We start from the raw sequence: 18,179 nt of genomic DNA, 5'->3' as shown, positions 1-18,179 counted from the left end.
GCCCCCGTATCTGAGCCCCTTGATGGGGCTGTGATGGGTCCTGTTGTGTAGCTGCGATTCCTGAGTGTGCAGGAGTCTCTCTCCCGCTGTGGGGAAGTAAACGCCCCATCCCTTGTCCTCCTCTAACTGTGGGTGGGGTGAGGGCATCTAGGCCAGCTTTGAAGCCCCAGCCAGCTCCTGGCCTTTCCGGGAATTCTGTGTTCCCTGTCGGGGGTGGGCAGGCGGGTGAGGGGCCCAGACAGAGGCCTCTTGTCCACCTGGGCTTCAAGCAGCCCAGTTGAGGTGGTCCCAGACCCCAAGTCCACCCTGCCTGACATCCTGTAGCGGACACGTGCCTTGCCTGGGACAGGCATGCCTGTCATATGCCTGGAGGGGAGTGAACAGACGGACTCCCATAGAAGACAGACGGACAGACAGATAGTGGGACTTCTCAGGGCTTGGACAAGCCCCACCCCACGCTTGGGGTGGGGTCCAGGACTACAGTGCCCGCCCAGTTTGCGGACAGTGTGAGTTCACAGTCCACATTCCCCACCCAGCCACAAATGCCCTCCCTGCCTCCCTCTGGGGGCCCCCAAGATCTAGGGTCCTCTCGTGACTAGGCTGTCTGCCTGAGGTCTGCCTGGAATAGCCTGGCTACTACCCCTGCACCTGTTCCCCTGCTGTCCCCAGGCCTCTCTGCCTGAATCTGCCTCTCTCTGCCTCTTTTCTCCTGTCCCTCCAGGAGTCTCTCTGCCTCAACCACTCTCTCTGCCCCTTCATCTCTCTGAGCTGGTGTGTCTGGTCCTACCCTCTGTTTGGGGAGCTGTCTGGCTCTGTCCCCCACCTCTTGGCCAGCCTGTGTCTCCTGTCTATGACTGAGCCCAATTGCCTGTTGCCTTTCTGCAGGTGTTTCCACGAGCCTATCCCTACCCACCTGTTTGTTTCTGAGTCTGCCTGTGTGTCCCTTTCTCCCTGTCTCTGCCTGTCTTCCAAGCTCCCCTAGCATCCCCTCCTCCCGCCCATCTGTCTTTCTGTCCCTTCTGTGGTCTGTCTGTTCCTGTGCTGTTTCTCATGCCTGCTTTCTTTGTAACTTCGGTTCTCCTACTCTCTCTCTGTCTCCTCTCTGCACCTTTTTCTGCCATCCATCCCATCCTGCTGTCCGTCTGCTCTGTGAGTCCATCCCCTCTGTCTGCCTGTCACTCTCTCTAGCTGTGGGTCTACACCCTCAATCTTTCAGGCCATTTCCCCCACCATCAACACACAAACAAACCGCTGTCTCCCTCCAAGTGGGTCCAGATAGGGGGCGCCCCTTCTCCACCTCTTCCCCCGCCCAGGGCCAGAAGGAGGGAAACGAAATTAAAATTAACATTTCTTCTCAGGAAAAAAAAAAAAGTACCACGCCAGAGCAGGAGCCTAGGCAGCCGAGAGGGTGCCCGAACCTGAGTCTGAGTTGCGGCCACTTCAGGAGCTGAGAGGAGCAGGTAGGTGAGGAGGGAGCGTGGGCTGCGGGGATGGTGTTCCTGGGGGCCTGAGATATGAGTAGGGGTCCTGGGAGGGGGCTCGGGGTTCCTTGGAGACATTTTAGCACTAGTGAGGAATGGAATGGCGTGTGTGGGGAGGTCCTTTTGGTACCCTGATCCCAGGAAGTGAATTCAGGTGTGGGTGGGAGGCTCCGGAGGGTGCTGGTGGTGGGGGATGGGACTCCTTGAGACCCTCCCTGTCCCAGGAACGGGATTCAGGACTTGGGAAAAGGATTTCCTGAGCCAGTTTGAGCTCTAATGGGGACCTTGAATGGGGGTTTCTGAGATACCTCCTTCCCAAGGAGTAAGCGCGGGAGGGAGCTGGGGTTTCTTCAGAGACGCTGTACCCACAAGACAGGGGCTCCAGGCTCGGGTGGGGATTGCAGAGACACCCCCACCCCAGGAAACTCGGTAGGCTACGGGAGGGGGTCTTTGATGAAGGTCTCAGAAATAGCTCTTCCTCTGGAGGGGAAATGAGGGCTCGGGCCAGGTTCCTGAGACACCCCACACCCCACACCCAGGAAGTTTCTCAAGTCTGGAAGTGTCTCCAAATTGACTTCTGCCAGAAGATGAGTGTTTAAGACTTGCTAGGGGCCCTGGAAAAGACCTCTAGGCCCTAGAATTGGGGTCAAATGGGAGTCCCTGGGTCATTTCTGTCCCTGGGAAGGGGCTCGGTTCGGGCACTGGTCTTTGGCTTCTAGTGAGGATATTCAGAGTCGTGGCAGAGAGCAGTTTGCAGCGTCTGGGGCAGGGGTCTCCGAGTCTGTCCCCAACCCTCAGCTCACTCAACAGGTTGCATTAGCTCTGGTCTCGGGCTTGGGGGCCCAGGCGGGAAGGAGGGGGGTGAGGGCATTAGGAGGGGTGGGGCAGCCAGGCCGACACGTGTCCCTGCAAGGAGTGAGCCGCCTGGCCACGCGGTGAGGGTGGAGGGAAGGAGGGGGGGTGGCGCGGGGGACCGGGGAATGAAAGACACAGATGGCAAGAGAGACAGCGTGAGTCTGGGGTCTGGGAGGAGAGGCTATCCCTTCTCCACGTGGTCGGCTCATCTGCTCTGGGGTCCGGCTCTCTCTGTAGCTTTCTGTCTCTCTCTCCCCCACTATTTCTCTCTCACTGGCTCTCTCTGTGTCTCTCTGAGTAACTAACTGTTGGCTTCTCTCCTTCTCTGATTTTTGTTCTTCTCTCTCTCTCATCTCTTTCTCTGTCAGTCTGCCTCCATTTCTATCCCTGTCTGTTCCTGCTCCCCTGCCTTATCTCTTTCTCCGTCTTTCCATCGGTCTCTATGGGACTCCCCTCCCCCCTTCTTCAGCTCCCCTCACTTTGAAGCATGCTCGTTCCATCTCTGATCCCCCCACCCCATTTCTTTGCCCACAGGATGGAACTGCAGGATCCAAAGATGAATGGAGCCCTCCCTTCGGATGCTGTGGGGTGAGTCAGGGGTCCAAGGAGGTGGGCTCAGGGATCAGGGGTCAGAGTTACCCTCTTATCGGCCCCTATTTCCCTGCCCTATCCAGCTACAGGCAAGAACGTGAGGGCTTCCTGCCCAGTCGTGGTCCTGCTCCTGGGAGCAAGCCGGTCCAGTTCATGGATGTGAGTGGCCCCACAGGATCTGTCCTGGTGGCACCTTCCCCAGCTAATCTCTTCCCGCACTGCTCCCTCTTCCCCACTCCTCCTCCTCCCTGCTGTTCCCCTGCCCAGCTATCTCCCCAGCGCAGCTACACACTACTTGGTCGCTCCCCTCTCCAGATACTCCTCTTCCCCAGATATGCCCTTTCCAGCTCTCTCCCTGGCCTTGTTTCTCCCCACCCGCTCTTCGGCCCAGTGACTGCCCTCCCTGGCTGCTCCCCTCCCGGCCTGCCTTTCTCCTCCAGCTGTTCTTCCTCCTCCAGCACTCCCCATCCTCAGCCTATCCCTACCCGCAGCGTCTCCCCTCCCCAGCTGTTTTACCTCTGGTGGCTGCTTCACCCTCCCCCGGTCCTCTCCACTTCCAGCTGCTCCCTCCAAAGTTTGTCCTAGTTTCCCCCTTCCCAGCTCTCCCCATTCGCAGCCTCTTCCATCTTCAACTCTTCTTCCCTGCTAGCCTCTTCCCTCCTCCGATGGTCTCTCCTTGGCTTCTCTCCACCCCGCTTGCTTCTTCTCCAGTCTTTCCCTGGCCCTGGCATTAGTCTCCTTACCCTGTGCCCCGTCCCAATGTGTGCCCGGGCTTTGCTCCTTGCGTGCAGTTCGAGGGGAAGACATCGTTTGGAATGTCAGTGTTCAACCTCAGCAACGCCATCATGGGCAGCGGCATCCTGGGGCTGGCCTATGCCATGGCCCACACGGGGGTCATCTTCTTCCTGTGAGTCCATAGGTGGCCTGCGGGGCCGGGGGTGTTGTGGGGCAGGTGGGAGGCCTGGGGCCAGGTCTGAGCTGTGCCACCTGCCGCAGGGCCCTGCTGCTGTGCATTGCGCTTCTGTCGTCCTACTCCATCCACCTCCTGCTGACCTGTGCTGGTATTGCAGGTGAGACCCGGAGCCTGGATCCCAGTCCCCACTCCACCCCTTTGGACCCCAGACTCTGGAGCCACATCCAGAGCTCAACACAGACCTTGGACCCCAGACCCCAGACCCAGCTCCCTGAATGCAGACCCCAGATCCCGGACCCAACACCCCAGAACCCACCCCCAGACCACTACACTCTACCTCTAACCCCCACCCCTCAGTCCCCGGTTCCCCAGCTCCTACCATGGTCTCAGTTCATAGTCTGGCTCCAAGACCCCTACTCTTACCTCCAGCCCTCATCCTTTTCCTTGGCCTCAGATCCCACCTCCCAGACTGTGCCCCCAAACTCAAGCCCAACTGCTTAACCCCCACCTTCATCCTCCATCAGTCAAAGCCGGTTCCCCCAAGCCCCAACTCCCCAGCTCCCGGGCCCTCTGGCCTGCACCTCTGGCCTGGCCTCCTGGACCTTCAACCCTGTTCCTGACTCCCCCCGCTAGGCATCCGAGCCTATGAGCAGCTGGGACAGAGGGCATTCGGGCCTGCGGGGAAGGTAGTGGTGGCCACAGTCATCTGTCTGCACAATGTTGGGGGTGAGGACTCTGGGAGGTGGGGGTCAGCTTGGGGGGAGAGGGCGGAGTGAGGTGGGCTTCCCCAGGCTGGGCTGGGGAAGACGGGGTGGGGGCATGAAGAGAATCCTTCTGCTTACACCTCCCCCACCTGCACCAGCCATGTCCAGTTACCTGTTCATCATCAAATCTGAGCTCCCCCTGGTTATCGGCACCTTCCTGTACATGGACCCCGAGGGGTGAGTGAGCAACACCCCTTGGCTGGCCAGCAGCCCCTTGACTCTGCCTGTGAGGCCCGGTCAGTATCTTCAGCGCTGTGTGTGCAGCTGACTTCCAGATGTTCTAGTTTGAGACTGCTGGGCAGGCCACTTGGGTCAGACTGATTCCTCTGTGTGCCTGTTGCTCTGACCACAGGAGTCCAGTCGACCGTGTGCTGATTTTGTGACTTATTCTGGCTGCTTCTGGCTGGAGGCTGACTCTTTATGTCCGGTTTACTCTGCTGCTGACCATGTGTGTGTGAATGTACATAGCCAATGGACTCAGACTCTGCCTGTGGGTTTGACTCTGCGTCTGCTGTCCTGGCTGATTCTCTTGGGCTAGCTCTGTGATTGACTACAGCTGTGTCCCGTATACTGGGATTCCAACCATATGTGTCTTACCCTCGGTCACTCTGACTTCCCCTGTCCAGCTGATTGTTTGAGCTTGATTCTAGGTTCATCTGGCTGAATCTGTCTAGCTGTGAGTGTGTGATCACTGACTCCATCTAGCTGTGAGTGTGTGATCGCTGACTCCAGCAGTGTGTCTGTGTGCACGTAGTATGCTGTGGTACCAACTATGTGTGACTCACTCTGACTGTACGTGTCCAGCCAACTCCATCTCTGTGTTTGATTTGGTGGCTGTTCTGGCAAATTCTCTCTGGTGTGTGTGTGTGTGTGTGTGATCCCTGAATGTGGCTATGTGTCCTCTGTATTATGGTTGCAACCATATATGCTGGACTGTTCTGATTATGCATCTGGCTGACTGTGTGTGAGTCCGGATCTGCTGTGCTGGCTCGGTATGTGTGGGGGGCATGTGCACGATGGGACTCCAGCAGGGCTAGTGTGTATGCACAGTGTGTTGCAGTGCTTGTGCTCCAGCTGCACGTGTGTAGCTGCCTCTGTGTGTTTCATGAACAGCTCTGTGTGTCCAGTGGCTAACTCTGCCTCTGGTCCCATGGGCTAACTCTGCCTCTGGTCCCATGGGCTTTGCATGGTGTGTAGATGTGTCTCTGGTTTTGTCAGTCTGACTCTGGTCTGTGTGACAGTTTTTTTTTTTTTTTTGACAGAGTCTCATTCTGTCGCCCAGGCTGGAGTGCAGTGACACGATCTCAGCTCACTGTAACCTCTGCCTCCCAGGTTCAAGCGATTCTCCTTCCTCAGCCTCCTGAGTAGGTGGGATTACAGGCATGCACCACCATGCTCGGCTAATTTTTTAATTTTATTTTTTTGAGACAGAGTCTTACTCTGTTGCCCAGGCTGGAGTGCAGTGGTGCCATCTTGGCTCACTGCAACCTCCACCTCCCAGGTTCAAGCCATCCTTCTGCCTCAGCCCCCATGCTTGGCTAATTTTTGTATTTTTAGTAGAGACGGGGTTTTGCCATGTTGGCCAGGCTGGTCTTGAACTCCTGACCTCAGGTGATCTGCTTGCCTTGGCCTCCCAAAGTGCTGGGATTATAGGCGTGAGCCACCACACCCGGCCAGTCTGACAATTTTAACTGAGTGCTTGATCTTTACTCTCTGTGTGTATCCTTTTAGATTTTTGGTTTGATTCTGAGAACACTAGATAGCTGATAGTGTGACCAGAGATGTCTCATTATTATAGTTAGCTCCCATTGGTTTATTTCTGTGTAACTGTATATGAGATAGAAAGAGACCATGTGAATGTCTAGAACATAGGCATTCAATCAAGTTGTTTTGAATGCATGAGCAGTTGTTCAGCTGATTCTGTCTTAACTGACTGTCTTGCCTGGTCACCTTCCTCCAATATCTGTACAGATCCCACCTTTTCTCAGAGCTTGGTTCCAACAGTGTGGCCAGCTGGATGATTTCGTTTCTATTTCAGTCTTTCTTTGGCTGTGCAGCCAAATCAGTCCACAGGCATACTTTCAGGCATCCAACAAACCTTGAGCTGTTCAAACAAGCATGCATGTGTGTTTCTGACTTTTTGATGGACTCTGCATCGTGGCTTGTCTACTGGATCATCAGACTGTTGCTCTACCTGTCAGACATACCACGATCGTGACTCACTCTCTTTGTGTCTGGCACCTTGTGTTGCACTGATTTTCTCCTTCCTTTCTTTCTCTTTCTTTCTTTCTTTCTTTCTTTCTTTCTTTCTTTCTTTCTTTCTTTCTTTCTCTCTTTCTTTCTCTCTCTTTCTTTCTCTCTCTTTCTTTCCTCCCTCTTTCTTTCCTCCCTTCCTTCTTTTTTTTCTTTCTTTCTTCCTTTTTTTTTTTTTGAGTGTCTTGATCTGTCACCCAGGCTGGAGTGCAATGGCGCGATCTTGGCTCACTGCAACCTCTGCCTCCTGGGTTCAAGTGATTCTCCTGCCTCAGCCTCGCGAGTAGCTGGGATTACAGGCACGCGCCACCATACCTGGCTATTTATTTATTTATTTATTTTTTTTTTTGAGACAGAGTCTCCCTCTGTCGCCCAGGCTGGAGTGCAGTGGCGTGATCTCGGCTCACTGCAAGCTCCACCTCCCGGGTTCATGCCATTCTCCTGCCTTAGCCTCCTGAGTAGCTGGGACTACAGGCACTCCCCACCACGCCCAGCTAATTTGTTTTGTATTTTTAGTAGAGACAGGGTTTCACCATGTTGGCCAGGCTGGTCTCAAACTCCTGACCTTAGGTGATCCACCCGCTTCAGCCTCCCAAAGTGCTGGGATTACAGGCGTGAGCCACCGCACCTGGCCTGGACTGATTTTTACATTGAGTCTGACTGACTTGGGGTGTTTGACCTTCTGGTTGTGCAACCACTTGCGAAGTCTGATGGCAAGTTTTGTCCAGCTGTGTATGTGTTAGCTGTGTCCCACTGATAGTATCTGACAATCTCATAATCAGCTTGACTGTTTTTGTCAACCCTATTGTGCCGTTTGTCACTGTGACCACCTGAATGACTTCTCAAGCTGAGGTTGTCAGCTTAACTCTCCTGACTTAGGGCAGAAAACTGCCTGTCCAGCTGTCTTCTGTGAGTGTCTGCCTGACAGTTTCCTTTGGCTGGCAGCTAGGCACTGTGTCTTCCTGTCTCTCTAGGGACTGGTTCTTGAAGGGAAACCTCCTCATCATCATTGTCAGTGTGTTAATCATCCTGCCCCTGGCCCTCATGAAACACTTGGGTAAGAGGCTCCCTGGGTTGGCCATTGGGTAGTGGGATTAGACAGAAGAAGCCAGACTGAGAAAACCCCCATTCATTTTCAAGGGCTGCAGAACACTAGGAGAGAGCTTATTTGATGTGGGCTTGAACAGATTAGTAGGAGTTTGCTACGGAGGGGAGGTTTTTCTGGGTGGAAGTAGAAGCTTATGCAAAGGTAACTGGGGTGGGTAGACCTTGAAGGCTAGACTAGGTGTTTGGAGTTCACTGTTCCGGGGGTCCATTGATTTTTTTGTTTTGTTTTGTTTTTTTGAGACCGAGTCTCACTCTGTCACCCAGGCTGGAGTGGTGCAATGGCGTGGTCTTGGCTCACTGCAACCTCTGCCTCCCGGTTCAAGCGATTCTCCTGCCTCAGCCTCCCGAGTAGCTGGGATTACAGGTGTATGCGCCACCACACCCAGCTAATTTTTGTATTTTTAGTAGAGATGGGGCTTTGCCATGTTGGCCAGGCTGGTCTCAAACTCCTGACCTCAGGTGATCCGCCCGCTTAGGCCTCCCAAAGCGCTAGGATTATAGGTGTGAGCCACCACGCCTGGCTGATTTCTGAGACTCTGTGTTTTGCCCCTCTTAGGCTACCTGGGGTACACCAGTGGTCTCTCTCTGACCTGCATGCTGTTTTTCCTTGTTTCGGTGAGTCACAGAGAAGCGGGGAGAGAGTTTGGGACATTGGGACATAGCTTCCTCCATGACCTGGCTTCCCTGCTGCCCCCATCCTCAGGTCATCTACAAGAAGTTCCAACTTGGCTGTGCTATAGGCCGCAATGAAACAGCAATGGAGAGTGAAGCTCTCGTGGGACTCCCTAGCCAAGGACTCAACAGCAGCTGTGAGGCCCAGATGTTCACAGTTGACTCACAGGTGTGTGTGCAGGCATGTAGGAGATTGCATCACACTCAGGCCCTCTGGTTCTGTCATATGGTGCATCCTGCTCAGAGTGGAGCCGGATATTGGACATTGGGAGCTTCTATGTGTCTGATATGGAGGGCGATTACGGGGCGGGAGGGGGATGGGAAGAAGGGGATGGACCCCTGTTGGCTCTAATCCCATGTACTCGGGCATTCCCCTAGATGTCCTACACAGTGCCCATTATGGCTTTTGCTTTTGTCTGCCACCCTGAGGTGCTGCCCATCTATACGGAGCTCTGCCGGTGAGTGGGCAGGCAAGTGGGCCTGAATGATGGGCCAGCAAGTGGGGTGGTAACCAGAATGTCTGACACTCCCTACAGCAGTCCTGGGACTGTCACTTGGTGGAAGCTAGGTTGTGTTATGGGAGGGGTTTGGGGTGGCCAGGAGGTCTTGGGGCACTCAGGGTAGTGACTGTTTGCTGATTGGGGCTTAAGTATTCTCCTATTTTAATATCCAGCACAAATGTGGATGGACAGAGTTGGGAAGCAGAGATCAGATGATCAGATGGAGGGGGTGATATGCATGGCTGGTGATATGGGGATAGGGAGGTACGGACAGACAGAGGCGGAGGCAGGGATGATATGATGGGAGATGTGTGGATGATCAGACAGAGGGACAGCATGGATGGTCAGATGGAAGAGGCAGTGGCAGTCAAACACAGGGGAGAGGGAGACAGTCATATGGGGGGAGATATGGATAGTCAGAGAGGGGATTTTGGCTAGTCACAGGGGAGGCAGAGACGGGTGTCCCCATGTGTGCCAGCTGAATGTCAGTCTGGGAGAAGGGGACTCTGGAGGGTGGAGGCTGGCTTTGAGGGACCTGGGGCAAGTCTCAGGGTCTGGGCATGACAGTTCCACGACCTCTACACCTCAGGCCCTCCAAGCGCAGGATGCAGGCCGTGGCCAACGTGTCCATTGGGGCCATGTTCTGCATGTATGGGCTCACAGCAACCTTTGGATACCTCACCTTCTACAGTGAGTGGGGCTGGGGCTAGGGCTGGGGGGAGGGGGAGGCCTGGGGCAGGAGCCTCTGAGCTCTTTCCTTCTGTGACCACGGACCTGTCAGTTTCCAAACAGAAGGTGTGCCTCACTTGTGTGGATTTTGTCACTGTGCATGTATGTATGGGTTTCTGGGGCATTGGTCCTGGTGCTCTCTCCACATCCTGCATCCCATACCCTCTGTCTCATGGCCCAGGCAGTGTGAAGGCGGAGATGCTGCACATGTACAGCCAGAAGGACCCGCTCATCCTCTGTGTGCGCCTGGCCGTGCTGCTTGCGGTGACCCTCACTGTGCCAGTCGTGCTGTTCCCTGTGCGTGGGGCCCACGGCTCAGAGGGACATGGATGGATGGGTAGAGGGCATAGGCATGGATGTGTGGGTCAAGGCTGGAAACAGGAGTGGATGGATGGATGAAGGAGGCAAGGATGGACAGACAGGAAAGGGCAGCGTTTTCAGATGGACAGAGATGGCAAAAATCGATAAACAGAAGTGGGGAGGACATAGATAGCAGGAGAGAGAGGGTCAGGGGACAGGGTAGTCAGTTGGAGGGAGGAGGCACAGATGGATGGCTAGAAAGAAGAGGGAGGCAGGAAGGGTCAGTTGGAGGGTAGAACTAAGAAACAGGGATGGACAGAAAAAGGGTGGAGGCTGAAGTGATGGGATGTAGGAGGGTCAAGTCTCCCAGATGGGGAGGCAGAACTAATTAGACAGAGGAGGGAGGTAGAGGTCAGATGGAGAGAGGCAGGGAGCTCACACAGGGTGGAAGGATCGGTGGATGGTCAGACAGAAGGAGAAGGCAAAGATGGTCAGCTAGAGGAGGAGGCAAGGATTTCAGACAGTGGGTGCAGGTGCCGATGGGTGTTCAGACAGAAGGAAGAGACGTGGATTGTCAGAGGATGGAGGCAGGAAGCCTGTTCAGAACATGGAGACACAGATGTTGGGTTAGGCAGGGTGGAGCCATAGATAGTCAGAGGGAGGGGAAATCAGGGATCTCAGCCAGAGGGTGGAGCTAAAGACAGATGATCACGTGGAAGGGGGGCAGCACTTGGGTCCTGACTTCTGTCCCACCCTACTCTGGCCACAGATCCGCCGGGCCCTGCAGCAGCTGCTTTTCCCAGGCAAGGCCTTCAGCTGGCCACGACATGTGGCCATAGCTCTGATCCTGCTTGTTTTGGTCAATGTCCTTGTCATCTGTGTGCCAACCATCCGGGATATCTTTGGAGTTATCGGTCAGTAAACCTCACCCCAGTCCCATACCCCATCTAATATGGGCCTTGTCCCCAAGTCAGGTTGACTCCTGTCCCTCCTTCTTGTTCTCCAGGGTCCACCTCAGCCCCCAGCCTCATCTTCATCCTCCCCAGCATCTTCTACCTCCGCATCGTACCCTCTGAGGTGGAGCCTTTCTTATCCTGGCCCAAGATCCAGGTAAGCATTCCAGGGCAGAGCTAGGGAGAGCGGGAGCACTCCAAGGAGGGAGTGCTCACTCCAGGATGGCTGGAGGTGAAAGGGACATGCATAGGAGGGGGCTGGGAGAGCATCTGAAAGAATGGTCTGGAAGAATGAAGGTGATTGTCTTAGGAAGGGGCAGAGGAGACAGAGCACCAGCAGGGTCCAGGAAGACAGGGAGCACTCAAACAGAGGCTGGCATAGAGGGAGCATTCTCCAGACAGATGGAAAGAGCACTATTGGGAAGAGAGCTGGAAGCACTTTGAAGAAGGAGGATGGAGGAACGTATTCTGTCATGGGTCCTGGGAAGGTGGAAGGACTCGCAGAAAGGGGCTGGCTGTAAGGAAGGAGAGGGCACACAGAGGAGGGTCAGGAATGGATGGAGCACTCTCTGAAGGAGGTGGAAGACTTGAGGAACATTCTCAGAAGGCAACTGGGTGAGGAGTCCCAACCAGCCCCATCTTGTCTCTCTGGCCCACAGGCCCTGTGCTTTGGAGTCCTGGGAGTCCTCTTCATGGCCGTCAGTCTAGGCTTTATGTTTGCCAACTGGGCCACAGGCCAGAGCCGCATGTCTGGACACTGATCAGGCCCTGCTGGCCCAGGTCCCTGTGCGCATGCACATGGAGGGGTCAGGGCCGCTCCCTAGGGTCCCTCCTGCCCAACATGTGGAGGTGGCTGGTTCCCATGAACGTGGTTATCAGAGGCGGGGGACAGCAGAGGCTGCAGACTGGCCCACTTCCCTCCTCCCCAGGGATGCCAAGCTTGGATCATGGCCCTAATCCCAACCCCAACCCCATGGGAGGAGGAGGAGGAGGAAGAAGAGGAGGAGGAGGAGGAGGAGGAGGAGGCGGCGGCGGCGGCGGCGGCCAGGTCCTGGTGGAGCCTTTGCCCAGCCCAGTCCTCTCTGCCTCCTCCTGGCTGAAGCTGTTTGTCAGGATTACCCTCGGGCTAAAGAGGAAAAATAAAGATGTTGAGCTACCACTCTGGACTCAGCCTTCTGATCTTTCTCTTAGTCTTGCTGGGGGAGCCTGCTGGAGTCCAGGCTGGAGCAAACTGAAGCCCTGCGAGTGGGACTGTGCCTGATCATGCATTCACTCACTTCACTCTTTCAGTAACTTGCTACTCAACTTAATATTTCACCCACTTGGCCAGGAGCAGTGACTCACGCCTGTAATCCCAGCACTTTGGGAGGTTGAGGCCGGCGGATCACTTGAAATCACAAGTTTGAGACCAGCCTGGCCACCATGGCAAAACCCCGTCTCTACTAAAAAATACTAAAATTAACTGGGTGTGGTGGTGCACGCTATAGTCCCAGCTACTTGGGAGGCTAAGGCGGGAGAATCACTTGAACCCGGGAGGCGGAGGTTGCAGTGAGCCAAGATTGTGCCACTGTACTCCAGCCTCGGCGACAGAGTGAGACTCCATCTCACACACAGAAAAAGACTTCACTCATTCACTTGGTAAACATCTCCTGAAAGCCTACTGGGTGCCAGGCACTATTCTAGGTGCTGGGGATATAGCAGTGAACCAAGCAGACAATAGTGCCCTGGAGTTGATGTTCTGACACACGAGTGGGCAAATCCATCCTGCTGCCTATTTTGGTATGGCCCTTGAACTAAGACTGGCTTTCATATTTCTAAATGATTGAAAAAAGGTGGATCCAGCATGGTGGCTTATGCCTGTAATCACCAGCACTTTGGGAGTCTGAGGCAGGAGGATCATTTGAGAGCAGCCTGGGCAACACGGCAAGACCCCATCTCTACAAAAAATATTAAAAGAAATAGCCGGGTGTGATAGTGCAAGCCTATAGTCCCAGCTACTTGGGAGACTGAGGTGGGAGGATCGCTTGAGCCAGGGAGATTGAGGGTGCAGTGAGCTATGATCATGCCACTGCACTCTAGCCTGAGTGACAGAGTGAGACCCTGTCTCAAAAAGAAAAGGGGCTGGGTATGGTGGCTCATGCCTGTAATCCTAGCACTTTGGGAGGCCGATGCGAGCAGATCACCTGAGGTCAGGAGTTCTAGACCAGCCTGGCCAACGTGGTGAAACCCCGTTTCTACTAAAAATACAAAAATCAGCCAGGCATGGTGGCACGCGCCTGTAATCCCAGCTACTCAGGAGGCTGAGGCAGGAGAATCACTTGAACTCGGGAGTCAGAGGTTGCAGTGAGCCAAGATCTCACCACTGCACTCCAGCCTCTGTCTCAAAAAAAAGAAAAGAAAATGAAAAAATATTATTAAAAGAAATAATATTCTGTGACACTTGGAAATTATGTGAAATTCAAATTTCAGTGTCTAAATCATTTACATATCAATTTCAGTGTCTGTAAATTATTTACATATCATTTACAGTGTCTTCTTCATTTACATATTGTTTGTGGCTTTCTCGTGCAGAGCTGAGGATTTGCAACAGAGACCATATGGCCTACAAAGCCTGAGCTATTAACTCTCTGGCCCTTTTCAGAAAATGTTAGCTGACCTCTGACCTAACAAAGAGAATAAAAGAGAAATCATTCCTCATAAAGATGGTGCAATGAAGAAAATGAGCGATGTGAGAGTGGTGTGGGGAGGTGGTGGGTGAGGAGGCATTCAGCGAGACCTCACTAAGGAGGGGACAATGAATTTGGTCCCAGGTTGGCTGAAAGGAGAAAGCCTCATGGTTATTTTGGCAAAGGGTGTTCCAGGCAGAGGGAGCAACAGGTGCAAGGGCCCCGAGGTAGGAACGAGCATGGCTGGTCCAAGCAAGAGCAAGGAGAAGCTAGCATGAGTATGTGAGTGCCATTTTCACCACAGCCTTGTCAACAGCCTGAGCAATGCAACAGATTTTTGTCAACCTCATAGAAAAAATGGTATTGCCATTACACTTCACATGCGTGTGTGTGTGTGTGTGTGTGTGTATATTTCTAATTCTTTAATTTTTAATTTTTAACTGTTTTTGAGACAGGGTCTTGCTCTGTCACCCAGGCTGGAGTGCAGTGGTGCCATCACGGCTCACTGAAGCTTTAGCCTCCCAGGCTCAAGCTATCCTCCTGCCTCAGCCTTCTGAGTAGCTGGGACTACAGGCATGCACCACTATGCCTGGATAACTTTAAAATTTTCAGTAGAAATGAGATCTCTCTATGTTGCCTAGGCTGCTCTCAAACTCTTGGGCTCAAGTGATCCTCCCACCTTGGCCTCCCAAAGTGCTCGGATTACAGGCATGAGCCGTATTTATGAAATAAGGTTTTTTTTTTTTTTTTTTTTTTTTGGCAGGGTTTCACTGTCACCCAGCCTGGAGTACAGTAGTGAGATCACAGCTCACTGCAACCTCAACTTCCCGGGTTCAAGTGATTCTCTTACCTCAGCCTCCCAAGTAGCTGGGACCACAGGCATATGCCACCACACCCGGCTTATTTTATTTTATTTTATTTTATTTTTTCGATGAAGTCTTGCTCTTGTCTCCCAGGCTGGAGTGCAATGGCATGATCTCGGATCAGTGCAACCTCTGTTCCCCGGGTTCAAGTGATTCTCTTGCCTCAGCCTCCCGAGTAGCTGGGACTACAAATGTGTGCCACCACACCTGGCTAATTTTTTGTATTTTTAGTAGAAACGGGGTTTCACCATGTTAGTCAGGATGGTCTCGATCTCCCGACCTCGTGATCCACCTCCCGACCTCGTGATCCACCTGCCTCAGCCTCCCAAAGTGCTAGGATTACAGGTGTGAGCCACTGCGCCCGGCCTTTTTTGTATTTTTTTGTAGAGACGGGGTCTCACCATGTTGCCCAAGCTGGTCTCGAATTCCTGGGCTCAAGTGATCCACCCATCTCGGCCTCCCAAATTGCTGAGATTATAGGCATGAAGCACCGCACCCAGCCTGAAGGAAGCTTTTAGATGTTTGAGAGACATTTGCTTATCTTCCCAGATAATTTTTATGCATTTATAAGCTACTACACATATATATTATTTCCCTGCTTCTATTTACAAATAGGGCAGTTGTCTGTAGTTGATTAATACTATATGCTCCTTGTTTCACTGTTCTTTATCCCTTACTGCCACTAAACTTAAGCTCAACAAGCCATTCTTTTTGAGAATAACGGTAGCCTGAAATTCCAGCACCTGGCCTTCAAACTGCAAGTCTTGGCTGGGCACGATGACTCATGCTTGTAATCCCAGCACTTTGGGAGGCCAAGGCAAGAGGATGACTTGAGGCCAGGAATTTGAGACCAACCTGGGCAACATAATGAGATCCTGTCCCTAAGTTTTTTTTTTAATTAGCTGGGCATGGTGGTGTGCACCTGCAGTCTCAGCTACTCAGGGAGGCTGAGGTGGGAGAATTGCTTGAACTAAGGAGTTCAAGGCTGCAGTGAGCTGGATTGGACCATTGCACTCCAGCCTGGGCAACAGAGTGAGACCTTGTCTCAAAAACAAAAAAACAAAAAAACAAAACAAAAAAAAGCAACAACCCCCCCCCCCACCAGAAACCTCATACCCATTAATAGTAACTCCCCACTCCACCCAGCCTTTGGGAACCATGAATCTACTTTCTGTCCCTACGGATTTGCCTATTCTTGGCATTCATATGAGTGGAATCATACACTGTGGCCTTTTGTGTCTGGCTTCTTTCACTTAGCATATTTTCAAGGTTTATGCATGCCACAGCATGTATCAGTACTTCATTAAATCTTCCGATCCATGAAAAATGGGCTATCTTTCCATTTATTTAGGTCTTTAATTTCCTTCAGCAATGTTTTGTAGTTTTCAGTGCAGAAGTCTTACACTTCCTTGGGATGCAAGTCCTACTTAGGGGATTTTAGTAGTCTTTTGGTGCTGCTATGATAGAATACCTCAGACTGGGTAATTTGTATAGAACAGACATTTATTTTCTCACAGTTCTGGAGGCTGGAAAGTCCAAGATCAAGGCACCAGCATCTGGTCAGCGCTTTTTGCTGCATTCTCATATGGCAGAAGGCAGAAGGACATGAGAGAAGCAACTCCCTCCATCTCATTTATAAGGATACCTAATCTCATTAGGGAGAACCCCTCATGGCCTAGTCACTTCTTAAAGACCCTATCTCTTAATACTGTCACATTGACAACACCTGAGTTTTGGAGGGGACACATTGAGACCATACTAGGGATTAAAAATAACATCTTAATTTTTAGCAATCTAGTTCAGATTGATACCAACTTAATTTCAATACTATACAAAACATTGCTCTTATATAGCTTTGTCCACTCCCTTTACTGCCACTAAACTTAAGCTCAACAAACCATTCTTTTTGATAATAATGGTAACCTGAAATTCCAGCACCTGGCCTTAAAACTGCAAGTCTTGACTCATGCCTATAATCCGGGCACTTTGGGAGGCTAAGGAGGATGACTTGAGGCCAGGAATTTGAGACCAACCTGGGCAACATAGTGAGATCCTGTCTCTACACAATATTTATTTATTTATTATTTATTTATTTATTTATCTATTTATTTAGAGACAGAGTCTTGCTTTGTTGCTCAGGCTGGAGTGCAATGGCGCGATTTTGGCACACTGCAACCTCTGCCTCCCGGGTTCAAGCGATTTTCCTGTTTCAGCCTCCTGAGTAGCTGGGACTACAGGCATGCGCCACCGTGCCCAGCTAATTTTTGTATTTTTAGCAGAGACAGGGTTTCACGATGTTGGCCAGGCTGGTTTCAAACTCCTGACCTCAGGTGATCCGCCTGCCTTAGCCTCCCAAAGTGCTGAGATTACAGGTGTGAACCACCGCGCCCAGCCCCAATTTTTTTTTTTAATTAGTCGGGCATGGTGGTTTGCACCTGCAGTCCCAGCTACTCAGGGAGGCTGAGGTGGGAGAGTTGTTTGAACCTAGGAGTTCAGGGCTGCAGTGAGCTGTGATTGCACCACTCACTCCAGCCTGGGCAACAGAGTGAGACCTTGTCTCAAAAAGAAAAAAAAGCAAGTCTTCATATTTAACAGAAACCCCAAAAAGAGATGAGGGCAATGTCCCTACTCCTAGCATCAGCAGAAGATGAATTTTTCATTTTGATTATTACACTTTTAAACTCCAGAAATTTCTATTTGGTTCATTTTTTATATTTCTATGTCTGTATTGATACTCTCTATTTGGTGAGATATTGTTTCTATACTTTAGTTCTTTAGACATAGTTTCTTTGAGGTTTTTGGACGTATTTTAAATAGCTAATTTAAAGTCTTTTTATTAGAAAACCCAGCATCTGGCTGGGCGTGGTGGCTCACACCTGTAATCCCAGCACTTTGGGAGGACAAGGCGGGTGGATCACTTGAGGTCAGGAGTTCAAGATCAGCCTGGCCAATATGGTGAAACCCTGTCTCTACTAAAAATACAAAAAGTAGCCAGGTGTGGTGGTGGGTGCCTGTAGTCCCAACTACTTGGGAGGCTGAGGCAGGAGAATTGCTTGAGTCTGGGAGGCAGAGGTTGCAGTGAGCCGAGATTGCACCACTGCACCCCAGCCGGGGCGACAGAGCGAAACTCTGTCTCAAAATAAATAAATAAATAAAATAAAATAAAATACATTAAGAAAAAAGGAAAACCCAACATCTGGGCTTTCTCAGGGACGGTTTCTATAGGTGGTCTTTTTTCTTTATTCTGTGGATGGGTCGTATTTTCTTCTTTCTTTGCATGTGTCATAATTTTTTATTGAAAACTGGACATTTCAAATAATATAATGTGGCAACTCTGGAAACCAGATTCTGTCCCTTCCCTAGGGTTTCTTGTTGCTGTTTTGTTTGTTTGTTTTCAATGTTTGTTTAGGCTGAGCTCGGTGGCTCATGCCTGTAATCCAAGCACTTTGGGAGGCCAAGGCAGGAGGATCATTTGAGCCTAGGAGTTTGAGACCAGCTCGGGCAACAGAGTGAGACCCTGTCTCTTAAAAAA

The 18,179-nt window shown here is 51.9% G+C and overlaps 1 protein-coding gene across 9 annotated transcripts; it reads left to right on the top strand.

Moving 5' to 3' along the window:
- Nucleotides 1–359: 359 nt before the first annotated feature.
- Nucleotides 360–12,284, top strand: SLC38A5 (solute carrier family 38 member 5). 9 transcript variants are annotated; one of them, XM_034949459.3, is made up of 17 exons: nucleotides 360–506; nucleotides 1,359–1,460; nucleotides 2,871–2,924; nucleotides 3,011–3,086; nucleotides 3,719–3,834; nucleotides 3,924–3,997; nucleotides 4,474–4,566; nucleotides 4,703–4,781; nucleotides 7,832–7,914; nucleotides 8,521–8,579; nucleotides 8,668–8,805; nucleotides 9,015–9,094; nucleotides 9,726–9,826; nucleotides 10,047–10,162; nucleotides 10,935–11,079; nucleotides 11,172–11,275; nucleotides 12,048–12,284. In XM_034949459.3, exons 3-17 carry the CDS (start codon nucleotides 2,872–2,874, stop codon nucleotides 12,216–12,218), a joined length of 1,488 nt encoding a protein of 495 aa, XP_034805350.1. In that variant the 5' UTR covers nucleotides 360–506; nucleotides 1,359–1,460; nucleotide 2,871; the 3' UTR covers nucleotides 12,219–12,284. The 9 variants fall into 9 exon arrangements, with proteins under 9 accessions (XP_034805350.1, XP_008957507.1, XP_054962582.1 ...); XM_008959259.4 differs by lacking the exon at nucleotides 360–506 and adding an exon at nucleotides 518–613; XM_034949458.3 differs by lacking the exons at nucleotides 360–506; nucleotides 1,359–1,460 and adding exons at nucleotides 1,890–1,910; nucleotides 11,778–11,898 and having other exon boundaries at nucleotides 12,048–12,277.
- Nucleotides 12,285–18,179: the final 5,895 nt, after the last annotated feature.

The sequence above is a fragment of the Pan paniscus genome, chromosome X (assembly GCF_029289425.2).
Source record: "Pan paniscus chromosome X, NHGRI_mPanPan1-v2.0_pri, whole genome shotgun sequence".
Lineage (NCBI taxonomy): Eukaryota > Metazoa > Chordata > Mammalia > Primates > Hominidae > Pan > Pan paniscus.
Note: the sequence above shows the minus strand (reverse complement) of the source record. Positions and strands in the feature narration are given on the sequence as shown.